This window comes from Haliotis rufescens, unplaced genomic scaffold (assembly GCF_023055435.1).
Source record: "Haliotis rufescens isolate VD_foot unplaced genomic scaffold, xgHalRufe1.0.p SCAF_10, whole genome shotgun sequence".
NCBI lineage: Eukaryota > Metazoa > Mollusca > Gastropoda > Lepetellida > Haliotidae > Haliotis > Haliotis rufescens.
The window spans coordinates 9,341,678-9,357,987 of NW_025963780.1; the positions used below are offsets into that span (position 1 = coordinate 9,341,678).

Sequence of the window (16,310 nt, forward strand, 5' to 3'; positions counted from 1 at the left end):
TGTATTCTCCTAACACCATCGCAAAAGATCATGTAGAAGCCTATGGTCGTATAAATCAAAATGAATCTGATTGATCACAACGGTTCTTTCCTACAAAATCTAAAAAGGAGACATCAGCTAGAACATAATCATAAATTGTGCTTTAACATTTTTCGTCACGATATAAAGAAATGCTCTTCTTGTTACCTCTTCCAATTTCAGCTTAACATGAGTCTGCCTTGGGTTTGTTCCCTCTGTAATGGATGTGTTACACGTTGCACACGAGTCTCACGCGTGGCGGAAGGATACAAAACCAGTGACCAACGGGGTACGGTGCACACGGGAATGAACTTGTATGCAGTAGTGAAGGTCCAACTCGCTCACTCACAGAAGGACGACAAACCCAGATGAATGACACTCAACAAGTTAGGGTGGTGCACAGGAGTGCAGTGTGTGTAACTGCCCACACCATTTACAAGAAGTACACCTGATCTGTTTTCGCGCGCCTACATTGTGTTACGTGTCATACGGACAAGTCCTGTGTGCCGTGTGATGCATAGAGGTAAACTTATCTACTCTAGTCAAAGGAGCTAGATACTTATAATAAGACAATCCTTGTGATTAAAAGTGGAGTACATTGTACAGTCATTCAGTTATGTCTGCTAAACATGGTAGAAGGTGTCAATTAATATAGTCATGTAACATACGCTGTTGCCAGTTAAATATTGATCTATTGCCTTGTAATTTTAATGCAACATTTAAACATGTCTAATTATATTGTGGGTACCAACATATATGAATGAAGTTGTGTTACACAAGCAGAAACAAAATGCAACTTGAGTAACGACCAGCGGAGGTCAAAGGAACTCCTACTTGGAAAACATGGAGTATCAAAGATATCAGGAAAGCTGCGATACACTTGCCTTCAGGGCATATGACAACTGAGGATACTGTGTATATGGTGCCACAAATGTTCTGGATACAACATGAGTGAATGAGTAAAGCACACCTGTTACCTATTAATAAATCAAAACCTCTACTGTACAATAGATGAGTTAACAGCAGACAGTCAGCGTAATGAACAAGATGGCCAGGTAAGGAATTGCAATTCCCAGTTTGCATGCTTATTATTGTGTAGAGTCTTTGACGTTACTCAACAAAAGGGCTGTCTGTATGACTATCATTAACACAAGCAGACAACAGTGAACGCGGTGACAAGGGTGCATGAGCAACAAAGCGGTCGGGTCACAAATACCCTCGTGAATGGCTCTCTCATCTGTCGCACACGGTCAACTAATGTCTCAGCTATATATTGTTTACCATCGATAGATGAATGATAAAGTTTTATTGGGCTTGACGTTGCATGGCCTCAGCAGTATTCATTTTAAAGAAAGGGAATATCTTAAATTTTATATCGTTTCCTGCTGCACATTTTCCGATGTGAGCGCTTAAGGGGATGCGCCTTGTTCCGTGCTTTAAGCACTCCGTTTGTCATTCCTCATGACACCCTTGGCATATAATAACATAAATAATGTGTTTCGCGGAGCAGCCTAGGCTAGAGCATAGTATTACATGGAATTGTTGATTCCTGTTTTTGAACTTCATACATAAATTTGCAAGTTCAACAATATTGCTTAGTATCTGTAGGTTTATAGTACATATTTGTTTCTAGATCACGTCCACGTGGTATTGCCATAGTGTCCAAACCTGGAATTTCAGAGCAACTGGAGTCCATGGTAAAATCCAGATGTTATAAAACTTCTTTAATTCGTTGTCTTCAAAGGGCCTCAGCATACGCAATCGTCAAGGAAACATCGCCACGACTTCATTTACTAACTGTTCTCTCACTTTGGTTTCCAGAGGTCGTTCCAAATATCCCAAAACTAACGTTGCGTAAGTGGTTGCCATGTCAGTTCCTATTGCTGTACCTATTATCTTACATGTCTGTAATGTTCCCCATTAACATGGGCGATCTTTTTCAATATATCTTCACTTCACTAACCCGCTGGTGCGCTTACCCGGACGGTTCAATCTTAAACTGACGGCGCATGTGGTATGCGCGATGAGAGCGGTACATGTTATTGCCACACCTATAGACAGTTAACCAGTATAGCCTTCACCTCTCTCGGCAACGGTCACGCTGGTTTATGGACAGTATATCTTCTCGCCTAAACAGTGATCTATCTATTGTCATGTCCGGAAATAAATTTCGGTTATTCAAGGATACATCAGGGATGACCACAGCTGCTTATATTGTATAGTCAACGACTTGATAGCCGTTTGAAGCGAGGCGGTGAGATCAGCTGATCGTTCATTCCAATTCGCTTTGTTGACGTTGGTGTTTGAATATCACACTTTTACAAATGAAGTAGATTGTCATTGTATACGTACCCATATCTATATGTTGTAGTATCGCCGAGCAGGCTACAGCATATACATGTATTTCAGTACGATGAGATGCGATGCGGTACGCGAAATGTGAAGGTCTTATGCAACGTAATGTTGACTGTGGCCTAAATGTGAATTTTGACAGCAACACATGAACGTATTTATCAGGTATATAATTGAGAGAAGTGAGAAATGTTTCAAGAAATAGTAAAAGAAACAGGACGTCATAATAATACAATGTTCTATATAAAAAAAATGGAAATCACTGAAATCTATTTTGATATTTAAGGATTAAAAGGTGCAGGATTTTATGGATGAATGGTGGTTGTTTGTTGCCAAATGCTACCATGAGTAAAACATATATATTATAATGGCCTTTAAAAAAATCAAAATTAGAAAAATGAATTATTTTCAGACACAGACAGAAGACCCTGTATGTATATTTAATATATTTACAAGGGCACCTATACATACCAAATACAAATATTTAAATTAAAACCAAACATTCACACAAATTTTCAATGTGTATAACTATGTTTTGTATCAACATTGCGGTGTCTGCATCCAGTTTGCTTTGACAATCATCAGATATCTGCATTGCACAATCAATGACTGTTATTATTTTATTTGATATCTTGGTATAGTGAGTGATTGAGTTGGGTTTAACGCCGCTTTGACAGTATTACAGTTATAACGCGGCGTGTCAGCTTAATGTGCGAGGAAAGCCCGAAGGGATGCAGACGTTTACCACTTCGGTGAAACCCACGAACACTGGTATGGTGCTTACAAACCTAGAAACATAATCGGGGCGATTCCAACCCACAACCATAGGTTTCTGGCACGCTCAAGGGACGCAACTCTGCACAGCGAATCGCGGCGCCTTAGACGACTGGGCCATCCATGCCCCCTATCTTGGTATACATGTGCATGTGTACTAGTATTAGATTACATATGCATGTCATTTCAGCAGTCATTATCTGTTACTAGACTGCATGTTATGTCAATACAGATAAGTAATATAAACAAAAGGACTCTCGTATTCTTTCATGTTTGAAGAACCATTCAATTTATTGTGGAAACATTTGTATTACTTACATAAGTTACTCTCATCTCCGTAAGATCAAAATAGATCCAAATTAAAATGAGGAGATTAAATTAAGGAAAGAATTTGTTTTAGCCAATCTGTCTAAAATCCAGCATAAGTTAAGGTTATAGAAATCGTGGGTGATTGGTCCATATGTCTTGGGTGGCATTTGAGAGTTGGGGGTTAAGGTGTCTTGACCAGACTTCCTGCTAATAATATCTTGGATAACTGGGAGTTTCAATCAGTGACGGGTATGAACTTTTGACCTGATGCAACTGACAGTAGCACTGCTGATCAACTGTTGGGTCACGTTAATTTCATCTTCTTGATCTGAGGTCAGAAAAGAATGGGGTTTGGAGGCTATGAATTTGACGGTCGAAGCGTCCTGTGCCCATGAATTGAACCATATTACTACATACTTCCGTGTGAAAGACTGAGTTTTCTGCAGTTGAGAAAAGGGATATTTTCATTGCAGTGAACAAAACATTTGATCTTTCACTGCAGCGAACATAACACTTTGACGAAACTATTGTCATACAAGAGTTACCTCTCCTCAAGTTGTCGCCCTTCATCGTAAGTGTCAAGCCCGTACATAGACTGTTGATGTCCTTTTTACGTAAGTTCCACATTAACAAGGCAAAATAATGACAGATGGTCATTTATGGCGTTAATACCACTTCTTGCCATTTGTTAATTTCTCGAAAATGTTTCGTTATAAACTGTAAATTTCGCATTTAACTCTTCAATCGAGTCTGTTCGTTTCGCAAAGCGCCGTTTTCGCTACTTGACCAGTGTGGATTCTTTCGCTTCCAACAGCGGTCTCCTAGTTTTCAAGAATAATTTTTGTTATAGTCTCGAAACGGGGGTAAAAGGGGATTTTTTCACTCGTGGCTACGCTACTCGTACAACATATCTCCTTCTCCCCGTCACTCCATGAGAGAAACATGATGTTTCACTCGACACATGAAATATCCTCTATTTATGTATTGTAGGGTTGTCAATGTACTGGTACTTTTGTGAAGTAGGTAAGGCGGAGACGGGGGCGGAAGATTCTTTCTTTCCCTTTTGCGATGTGCTACTGGCCCGTGATCCTGTGCTGCGGTTATGGTTTCCTGTTCCCTGGGTGTGGGGTGTGGATTCCCGCTGTGAGGGTGGAGCCCGGGGGGTGCTCGGAGGAGGAATGACAGGTTCCGTTTCCATGTCCGTGGTGTGAGGAAAGCAAGGGAATTGTACCTACCGATTTAACAGGCTATCCACCACACTCACAAACCACACGCTTCACAACACACGGCCACCACCCGGCGTCCTACCCTGCCCTACCCTGCCTCCCAGACTCAGTTTAAAGTAGGGATTATAATTTATGGATGAACCACTTTTATGCATAAATAAAGCCCAACTAACTTACTTTATTAGCTTGTTTGCTTGTTTTAGTGTTACATATTTAATATATTACTTATTTAAGCCCACCTGCCCCATCGACGAAACAGAATATTTCTGAAGTGGACATTAAACCCTTAAATGACAAACTGTTTACTCAGTATTCACCTGATGAATGATCAAGAACATCTTTGAAATGTTGTTGCAAAGCTGTTGTCATCCAAAAGTAAATCGTCAAATATTTATCTTGTTTCTATATGATCAGGCAGTTGCGGTCCGTTCCACTTTACCTGTCGCCTTACCGGCTGAGTGGTCACCTACACAATTCACAGTTGGCTATAGTCTGTTTTAACTGAGAACTTCTCTGCCTAAGCGTGACGGTCAATCAAGCGAATATGCCATCCTCTACAAGCTTATAGCCGGGACCTCATAGACAATCTTAAGACAGAACAATCACATGTTGAAAATACACTTCTTCAACTACATGCCGGTGGTGCCATCCTTCCCAGGAAAGGGTAGAAAGTCCCTGATGACAGACTTTAAGTGCTTACTTGTGTGATGGAGCCTACACCACGTTTGGGTATGGTGTAGTCTCTTGTTTTGTTGGTGATTCACAGTGATTATTTATAATGTTTTATGAACAGTGATCACTGTTTATGATTTTATATTCATAGCATGAATATGGAGTGATTATATACTAAACTTATACACTTAATGTAAGAATGTACAATTTTTTCTAACACATGTAACTATAACACTGTCACAGTGATAGATGGTTATGTGTATGTATTACGTATATTGTGTTTTATGTACAGTGATAAACAATGTTACCAATCCAGGTTCACTTTTGTGAATAAAAATATGTTTAAACCATATTTTAAACAGTAAAAAATGTACCCCTGACAAATAAGTCTGAAATAAACTATAATATATTATCACGGCTCGCTGACCCCAAACCCCTCAAAATAGAGAGTGGTAGCGTCACGACTGCCTTCAGTTCCTATGCAAAAGGCCTTGTGATTCCGATATTAGTGTTGCAGAATCAGGCAGGCAGATAGGCAGGTAGATCTTTTCTCAGCAGGCAAACAGACAGGTACGTGAAGGTTGTAATGGTTTTCTTTGATCTGAAATGACATGGCTGGTCGTTCATCGTTTTGACGTCTTTGTGTCTTGAGTGACTATGCAGCAAGGCTTTAACGTTTTCCATGTATTTCTCACATCTACCGCCTGTCAAGTACCGATCTGCTTCTGTGCCTCACCACATGCAGGTGTTTGTACAGTCAAGTCTCGTTAATCCGACGATCGGCTTTATCCGACACTCATGATGGGAACCGATTTTACTGTCATGAAACATGTCTCCGAAACTGTTGTTTGTATATTGTCGTAAAACATGTCTCCGAAACTGTTGTTTGTATATTGTCGTAAAACATGTCTCCGAAAATGTTGTTCTGGAGTGTAGATTCATTCATAACAGTGTGTTCCTCGAATAACTTCAAAACTCATGTCGCAATTAATCTTAGAACTTCGATGTTGTGTCCAAACTTTAATAAACGGTTGGTCTACATAGTCCTGAATACATTTATGTGTGAAGTAGAATAAAACCAGTGTTGTAAGGGAACCCACCAGTATCGTAATTTCAGGGACTAAACAAATATTTATGGCTCTAATTAGAAGACATATGTTGGACTAATTTCTTATTACAACTTACTCTGACATACTCCTGAGGTCGACTGTCCCATTGCCAGCAGCATCAAAGACCAGACGTATGAAATGTCCAGAAAAACGTTTCAAGAATATATCACATATTCATATATTCATATTAGTCAAGTAATCAGTACACACGTGTATGAAAAGTGTGATTGTGACACGAACAGACAATGTTCAATGCATCTTGCAGGATCGTTTGGTAAAGAACAACTGTCGCTAACGTGTCATAGCACAACATTAAAGAACTTTTAATGATATAGTACTTCGACAACGGTATTGGCCATATATCTTGCTTCTTACCTTTGCGTTACAAACCCCTTTGTTTAGATATATACCTGGTAATTATCCGTAAGAGTAGAGGGAAACAGTATCGTGATCGCTTTCCAAAAAACAAATATTGAGCACATCATTACTGTATGCAATATTAAGTGGGTGACATGACTAACAATACTCTAATGTCTAATAATAGTATGCTAGTCTATAAGATAAAATATCACCTTTTGTCTTCAGAGGTTATTATTTTGTGAACATGGCATTAATTGTTTCCTAAAAACGTATAACTTTATGACGTTATTATACTAACGGATAACAGAAAATGTTGTTCATACAAAGTTCAATAAGAATAATTTATTCTGAAATAATGCATAGTAATTCATAAAGCCATCTCCTCGACTTTAAGACCGTGATTTCACAACACGGGTGACGTCTCCGGGATCTAGTGATAGGGCGTCCGCTCGAAGAGTGTAAGGTCTGGAGTCATACCAAAATATGTTAAAAGATACTTTCTGTTACCCTGCCTGGGACTCGTCATTAAGGGGCTAAAACAAAGAGTACTGGTCGGTTCGGAGTAAGTACACTGTGTGGGCAAGCACTATATCGGTAATAGTCCATACTAGAACAAAAGCCACACACACACTCGTGCATGCAAGCCAATATACAAGTGGAATAAACCCTATTTCGACTCCCTCCGTGGTCTAGTGGAAGAGCGGTCGGTATATCCGGGGTTCGATCCCCGGTCGCGTCATACAAAAAGACGTTAAAAAATGGTACTTGTTGTTCCTTGGCAATTAGTAGAACCCTCTCACTCAAATGTATCCTCCGTGGTACAACCTACTTTCATTAAGTAAATGCCGTTCTTTCTCAGAGACAAAAGAGACCCAACCATCATGAAGTAAATAGGGTCGAATAAAAACAATGCTACACCATACCTCATACATATATTCACTGGAAGTCGTACTGCAGACGTTTACTGTCAAATCACACAAACATTATAATGACAATAGACAACCTCCGTATTCTAGTGGTAGAGCGTCCGCCCGTAGAGCGGAAGGCTCGGGGTTCGATGACAGGCCGCGTCATACCAAAAGACGTTAAAAGATGGTACTTGTTGTTACCCTGTCTGGCGATCGGCATTAAGGGACTAAAACAAGGATTGGTCGGCTCGGAATCAGTATACTGTGTCTGAGTGGGATATTAATGTTACACTGCGGCATGGTATCTCAGTGGGCTAACACTGTTAATTCGGCATTACTCCGGACTAGTACAGACCAGTACAAGCAGACACACACACACACACACACACACACACACACACACACACACACACACACACACACACACACACACACAGAGACACAGACAGAGACACACACACACACACCATTTCACCTCACCTCACCTCACATAAATGAAGCACACGTTTCACGCTAGTATATATAGTCTATTTCTATTGTTAGTACATTGTAAGTTGTAGTAATAAAACTTGTAAAAATGTATGACGTCAACGTCAAGAATTGTCAGTCTCGATTATAGTCATTATGCACAGTAGTCCTAAAGATTAAATATACTGGACAGTTACAAGATAAAAACAAACCACATTGTCCATTGTTCTGCGGACTGGGACAGGTCCGAAAGCTGTGTACAAGTATAGATTGAGGGAGAAGGGGAAGAGGACCAGAACTAAATGGGGATGATTGTTTTGTTTAATATGAAAAAGATGCTCTGTGGTGTGTGTGTGCGCATGGCACGGCTGCCACAATCATACTGTAATCAATCAATTTGTTTCATACTAGTATCTTCTTGTTGTGAGATTTCAGACATGGCACATGAGAGATGGCGTCATCATCTGGACTATGTCATCGTACTGCTTGGCTTTGCAGTTGGATCCGGGACATTTATAAAGTTTCCGTACCTTTGTATGCGTAATGGCGGCGGTAAAACTATTTTTCTGAACTGTTTAACCTTTTGTACTTGCCATCACTTGGATGTTAACCCCCCCCCCCAAAAAAAAAACAAACCCAACCCCCACCCATTTATCGTTCTTAGTGAGTCGTTTGAGTCTGTGCTGGCGAGGCCCCACCACGGTAATTGTTTTAGCTTTAAATTTCACTAATTGAAAGTGTGAATTCTTGAACAATATATCCAGAATGGTGAAACTGATAAACGACAGTACTCGTACGTTTACTTCATACTTGTTGTTACAATGTATATATTTTGATTGAATTACAATACTCAATATTTTCTTTAGGCGCATTCCTCATCCCATTCGTCCTGTTTACAATTGTGGGTACTATTCCCTGTGTATTTCTGGAGATGGTCATCGGTCAATACTCACAAAGTGGGCCTGTCAACGTCTGGAACCTGTGTCCACCGTTTAAAGGTAACCTTTTTTCTTAAATAATTATTGTAATTAGTGAGCGATTTAAATATATTCCGGCAGTTTATGAAGCCAGTTATCATTAATATACCCAACTGAATTTTAGGTGTCCATGGGTGTGCACTCAACAGGGAACGGGGCGTGAGAAGAGTTACACACACATGCACTGATGGGTATAACTGTATAAGGATGGAAAAGTGGAGTTGTATCTGCATCTATGGTCCTCGTTGTTGGCTGCGGGTATTGAGGTGGGAACAGTTACAAACACATGCCATGGAGGGTATAACTGTATAAGGATGGAAACGTGGAGTTGTATCTGCATCTATGGTCCCCTGTTGTTGGCTGCGGGTATTGAGGTGGGAACAGTTACAAACACATGCCATGGAGGGTATAACTGTATAAGGATGGAAAAGTGGAGTTGTATCTGCATCTACGGTCCCCTGTTGTTGGCTGCGGGTATTGAGGTGGGAACAGTTACAAACACATGCCATGGGGGGTATAACTGTATAAGGATGGAAGAGTAGTTTTGTCTGTTTCTATGATTCCAGGTATTGGTGTGGGAACGGTGATCATCATGTTTCTCTACACGACGTCCTACAGTGTAATCTTTGCTTGGTTTGCCTACTATTTCTACAACTCATTTTCATCCTCCCTTCCGTGGGGGCACTGTGGCAACACCTGGAATACAGAAACATGTATATCTCATACCATCGATGACAATAGAACGTTAACTAATGTCTCAGATATGCTAACCAATTCAACTGTGGGCACGTATGGTACAGGCCCCATTAATGTTACATCTGTCGCCGGAATGACTGCTACCGAAGAGTTTTGGAGGTAAGCATAGGAATACTACTGATGATAATAAATATTTTCTGGTTATAGAATACACACAGCATAAGTCTTTCCAAGCCAAAGCCCATTACAGCAGAACATATATCAGATTAGCTCGTAATTTCCTTGTGGATTATGCAATGTAGGCTGCCTCTTATGATCTAGAATGTTTTGCATTCACTTTACTATTTTAACCTTACGGGTGCCCTTGAAGAAATGTGAACAATATTTATTGTAAGGTTGTGTTTGATGTGCCCATTTAACTGAAAGGGTCATGACCAGAAAATATTATGTGTATTGTTAAAAGTATGCTTATTTGAAAACACCATTTTTGAGGAGTTACGTTTTATTTTAGAGAAATTTAATTATGACTCATACAGGATATTTTATACAAATAAGAAGCGCACATTATCTTGTTTGTTTCATAAGATTACAAGTGCTTCAAGTTACCTCTGGATTAGAGACAATTGGTGACCTACGATGGACAATGGCCGCTTGCCTCCTCATCACTTACGTCATATTATTCCTCTGTGTATTCAAGGGAATCAGGGTATCTGGCAAGGTAGTCAAATAAGTCATATTTTAAAATGTTTGTATTCCATTTCGTTCGTTACTGAGATTATGCCTTTCAAAGCAACGTATCGGAAATGTTAACCTAGCTGGTGATAATTGTATGTGAGAGTCGCGGAATAACTAAGTCATCGACCATCAGTATGAAATACTTGGCTTAATTTCTGGTTTAATTTTCTCTTTTCAGCTCGTGTACGTCACCGTTGCGGTGCCATACGTCCTCATGCTTGTCTTCCTCGTCCGTGGTTGTCTACTTCCTGGATCCGCAGATGGAATTTATTATTACATCTACCCACGGTTTGAGAAACTACTTGAACCGAAAGTAAGAGTTTTATTGGTTCAACCCTAAAATACTCATGAATATGTACTTTAACTTTCGTGATCACAGAGGAAAAGCAACTTGGTATGTAGCTTGGTGGGAAGGGCGATCGCGTTTGATGCATCCTACTTCTGTCAATGACGGAATAGTGTTTGGAGTTGAATACTTCTCTACAACAAAAGGCATGTTGTTGTTCTTTGTTTATTCAGATATGGATTGAGGCATGCAGCTTCGCCTTATATTCTTTGGGTATTGGATTCGGATGTGTCATCACGCTGTCTGGGCACAGTAGGTTCAGCAATAACTGTTTCAAGTACGTACAACTATATGTTCAGGTTAGTTTATATAAGGATATATCTTTGCTGAGTCAGCTATAAATGAAATGTTTGAGCCGAGACTTTATAACTGCGCCCCACTCGTGGAGAACCGTATACACTCTTCAAAGAAAGAAACGCACAGGTAGATTTTGTTAATCTTGTTAATATATATAATATCATTGATACAAATATGAAACTTTGGAGCTCGATAGTCACATGTTGTCGTTGTACAAAGGCATTGAAACCTGTTCATTGTAATGTCATGCGCTGAACGTTGTATCTCGTGTGACCGCCCCGGGCAGCAATCACGGCTCTGCATCTCTTCGGCAGTGACTGGATAATTGTAGGAATTCTGTCCTGCAGAATTCTGCACCATTCTGCTTGTAACGCGTTGCCCAGTTATGAGAGTGTCTGCGGCGTGACCTGACGTTGACGTATCGAGTTCATCCCAAGGTGATCGATTGGGTTGAGATCAGAAAATCTCGACGGCCAGGGCAAGGCATTGATGCTGGAATTATGAAGGTAGTCTACCGTGGCAAGAGCTGTGTGCGGTGGAAGGTTGTCCTGTTGAAACAGATCCCTCTGGCGGTCAATGATTGGAAGAAGGTGAGGTTGAAGAATTTGATTCATGTAGCGATTTGCTGTCAAATTTCCCTGAACGACAACCAAGTCCCAGATCTCGTGGTGTAGGATATGGCCCCCAACACCGTGACACTACCGCCTCCGAATTCGTCGAATAAAACGCTCATTTCGACAGCGATAAACACGGTCTTACGTGTCACCGGTGAAGAAGAAATCATCGCTAAACCACACTCGTCTCAAGTTTCTCAAATGCCAAGGCAGTAAGATATGGCACCCAGGCAAGCGTCGCTGTCGATGGATCTGTTGCAAACAGGGACGATAACTGGTCTTCTGGGTCGGATTCCAGCCTCGCGAAGATGGTTCCTGACAGTCTGGTCCTATATCGTCCTCAAACCAGGGATGCATCCTGCAGTCTCCGTAGCTGTGGCATTGCGATGACGTAGGATGAAGTCGAATATAGCGATCCCATGCAGGGGTGGTAACTCTTGGTCGGCCGATTCTTGGACGGTCTGCAGTCGAATCGAACTGTGTGTGTCGGTCCCAAAGGCGTGCAACAGAAGACGGCGACTCCCCTCTTTAGATACGTCCTATAGCGATGTTCCAATCAGCAGCGCTGAGTCTCGGCATTTTCGAAAAATGTTGACAATTGAATGACAAATTATTGGCCTATGCTTGCCTTTTCATAACCACTACCACGAGTTAAGAATGCCATAACTTGCACGTGCATTTTGCTTTACTCTTTTCCTCCATGACAGTTTTGAACAAGTGTTGAAACAATGCCGTTTAAGACATTGCAAATCATTGCAAATCGTCAATTGCTTCGTTTTGAAGCACCGTTTGTCGAATATCAGGCCAACAACATTTTCCAATGACATATATCCAATTCATATACCGGATCTTTTGTGTAGTCAGGTTCAATGAACTACATACTACCTGTTCGTTTCATTTGTTTAAGAGTGTATATTTCTCAACAATCTTTGCACTTGTACACAGCAGACGTAGATCAAACTTAACGTACCGTTTTATAAGTTTCAACAAATAAGAAATTGTACTCTCGTGTCACTGGATTTCCTGGTTCATCTTACTAACATAAATACTTACATTGCTATGTTTATACTATGAATGGCGGGTGCATGACATACTGACCCTTTTCGCGAACACCTGGTATCATCACTTTCTTAAATCTTTTCTAATCTTCAGAGATGCTATCCAGGTAACGCTGATCGACATGATAAGCACGATCATATTTGGATTTGCTTTCTTCGCGGTTATTGGGCATGTTGCCTACAAACGGGGTCTATCTGTGGAGGACTTTGAATCATCAGGTGAGACTTACTTTGACGTATACGGAACAGATATCGTATGGCAGTTATAATAATAATAATAATAATAATACGTTAATCCTCCCTACCTCATCTTCCCGAGGCAAGTGAGTTAACTGACCATAAAAGTCCAGTGGCCGAACTAGGCTGGTATTATGGAGTTACATTTTGGCTGGACTAACGAGTCTGTGCAGAGTCCAATCAAAATCGCGCACCGAAATCGAAATCCGGTTCGTAAAGTGTCATGCAGATTTCGGTCGACTGCAGGATTTGCAAAACATGTGCACCGCTAACTCGTTGTCAATAGATATTTTCTAAATCTTATCATGCTTTTAATCAAGGTGCTCACGTGAGTTGATGCATTTCGCGATGTAAGACTCGTTGTATCACAATATAGATCTTGATTATCAATCAGATCGTCTTGACTGCGCGCCACCGTATTTTTTGAAGCAACTGCAGGTGATACGAGAAGTTGAATCTCATTGGTCAATAGGAGAGGCATTGAAAGGACATAACTCGTAATAGCCACTGGTGGCGCTACGATCGAGCCCAGGAATTCCAGCCTAGTTCGGCAAGGGTGGAAACTGGACTTTTAAAATCAGTTAACTCTCTTGCCTCGAGAAGATGCCCTACCTGGGCCCACCACGGAGAGGCGTGCATCATCAGGCCCAGGCGTACATCATCAAGTTGACTGACATTGGGAGAGTACCCGGGTTTGCTACCAGGAATACAGCCCTTCTGACTATCTGGGTAATGCAGAAGGCTGCAGTGTTGGGGAGTCTTCACATTCTCCGAAAGATTCTGGGTGGGTTTGACTGGGCAGCGCTTCCTGGGAGAAGTCCCATTCGCTGTCTGGGCTGCGTGTAGAGGGGGCAAGGGCCCTGAGCTGATGATGAGCCCAGCCGGCCTGACTGTGCCAGGATCATCCAAGCCCTCTTTGCTGCATTTTTTTGTTTTAATCTGTAAATAATAATAATAATAATACGTTCATCATAATAATAATAATTATCGTCATCATCATAATCATATCAAGAAACGAGATTACATATTTTCAAGATCAGTGTATAGTAAGAATGCATTGCCATCTCTCCGAGGAGTATACAACACAGTGACTGCAATTTGTTCAGCTATGTTCAAATGATATCGTGAATAAAACTTTATGTATTAATCGATAAGTTATTGTTTATACACTGTCATATCTAAACATTAGCAAGAGATAGTTATCTGTCAAAGGCTGATCTCAAAGCGAACAGTTTATGAAAAAGTCCACATATGCTCTTGTCTGCGGTTCCACGACATCACTTGATATTTCAATATCAGTACTTCAATCATAGGCTTCTCTTCCCAATATATATTTGCAACAGTTTTCTTCCACCATTTATATTACTTACAAATAACAACATATATCTGAAACACACAAAGAAAGGCTTATGAATACACACAATCTGTTCAGGATTACTGCACATATCCTTGATGAATACCATCTTTGTTTTTTTTCAGGATTCAATCTGATATTCATTGTCTTCCCACAAATCCTGACTTACCTCCCTTTGCCTCAGGTGTGGGCGGTTTTCACCTTCCTGATGCTGATGACTCTGGAGATAGATTCACTGGTGATGTTCTTTTCAGCAGCATGCCATATGTTATACATGTAATGTTCTCCGTAAGGATTCCAATTTAGAATATGTCCTCAGGAACCTATGCTGGTCGTAAGAAGCGACTTAAATAATCGGTAGGTCACACCTCATAATATCAATAACTGGACCGTCTGTTCCATACTTGATACTTATAGGCTGTCGTCATGTAGCTGCAGTTTTGGAGCGTTTAGCGCAAACAAAAGAAACAACACAAAAAACATGTTTTTTTCCATCCTGTATACTGTTCTCTCTCTACTTTGTACAATAGAAAGTCAGTGTACTCGAACTAGTACTGGTAAACATGAAGCAGTTATAAACAGGTGATAATATCAGTGCCCAGTGCCTTTAGTTAACTTCGTTACACTGTGTTCCTATATATCCAATCAGGTAATGTTGTATTGACAGGTTCCCGCATTTGAAATCGTCGTGGCTGCAGTAAGAGACCAGTTTCCGGTACAAGCTGAACGCAGGTGGCTTGTCACTGGCGCAATCGCTGTAGGAAACTTTCTCTTCGCATTGCTGTATATTACGCAGGTAAGATGAAGTCCAGTGTCGTTGCCTCGGTTTGAAACATCTATATATCACATTAAGACACATGAAGGTGTCAACACGCTTTTCGTGATATGATATCACATAATATACCATCAGTTAACTTACGTCATAACCTTGATATTCTTTTACCTGATGTGAATGCAAACCCTCAAAAATAACACAACATAATAGTTACAACATTCATGCTACTTCAAACTAAATTATGTACAGTAAGATGATCACTGTTCCAATCTACATCTGAGTTCCCGTATTTCAGGGTGGAATATACGTTTTGACGCTCGTGGACTGGTTTACGTACTTCCCATCCGTTGCAATTTTTGTCATTCTGGAATGCCTTGTTGTTGGTTGGTGTTATGGTAAGTTCTGATGCCAATGTGCCTTGTTGTTGGCTGGTTTTATGGTAAGTTCTGATGCCAATGTGCCTTGTTGTTGGCTGGTGTTATGGTAAGTTCATAAGTCGATTTGCCTTCTTGTTGTCTTGTTATGGTACGTTCTGAAGCCAATGTTCCTTGTTGTTGGCTGGTGTTATGGTAAGTTCTGTAGCAAATGTGCCTTGTTGTTGGCTGGTGTTATGGTAAGTTCTGAGGCCAATGTGCCTTGTTGTTGGCTGGTGTTATGGTAAGTTCTGTAGCTAATGTGCTTTGTTGTTGTCTTGTTATGGTAAGTTCTGAAGCCAATGTGCCTTGTTGTTGTCTTGTTATGAGAAGTGCTGTAGCCAATGTGCCTTGGTATTGGCTGGTGTTATGGTAAGTTCTGTAGCAAATGTGCCTTGTTGTTGGCTGGTGTTATGGTAAGTTCTGTAGCCAATGTGCCTTGTTGTTGTCTTGTTATGGTAAGTTCTGTAGCCAAAGTGCCTTGGTGTTGGCTGGTGTTATGGTAAGTTCTCCTGATGCCAATGTGCCTTTCTGTTGGCTGGTGTTATGGAAAGTTTTGATGCCAATGTGCCTTGGTGTTGGCTGGTGTTATGGGAAGTTCTTTAGACAATA

The 16,310-nt window shown here is 40.7% G+C and overlaps 1 protein-coding gene across 1 annotated transcript in view; it reads left to right on the forward strand.

Moving 5' to 3' along the window:
- LOC124116200 (sodium-dependent dopamine transporter-like) overlaps window positions 1–16,310 on the forward strand; it is a 44,451-nt gene that overhangs the window by 21,377 nt on the left and 6,764 nt on the right. The window contains exons 3-12 of the mRNA XM_046477452.2: window positions 8,632–8,748; window positions 9,063–9,194; window positions 9,740–10,028; window positions 10,455–10,587; window positions 10,783–10,917; window positions 11,124–11,227; window positions 13,014–13,138; window positions 14,636–14,748; window positions 15,178–15,306; window positions 15,581–15,680. Coding sequence (XP_046333408.2) covers window positions 8,634–8,748; window positions 9,063–9,194; window positions 9,740–10,028; window positions 10,455–10,587; window positions 10,783–10,917; window positions 11,124–11,227; window positions 13,014–13,138; window positions 14,636–14,748; window positions 15,178–15,306; window positions 15,581–15,680 — 1,375 coding nt within the window. The 5' untranslated portion in view covers window positions 8,632–8,633. The remainder of the gene's footprint in view (window positions 1–8,631; window positions 8,749–9,062; window positions 9,195–9,739; window positions 10,029–10,454; window positions 10,588–10,782; window positions 10,918–11,123; window positions 11,228–13,013; window positions 13,139–14,635; window positions 14,749–15,177; window positions 15,307–15,580; window positions 15,681–16,310) is intronic.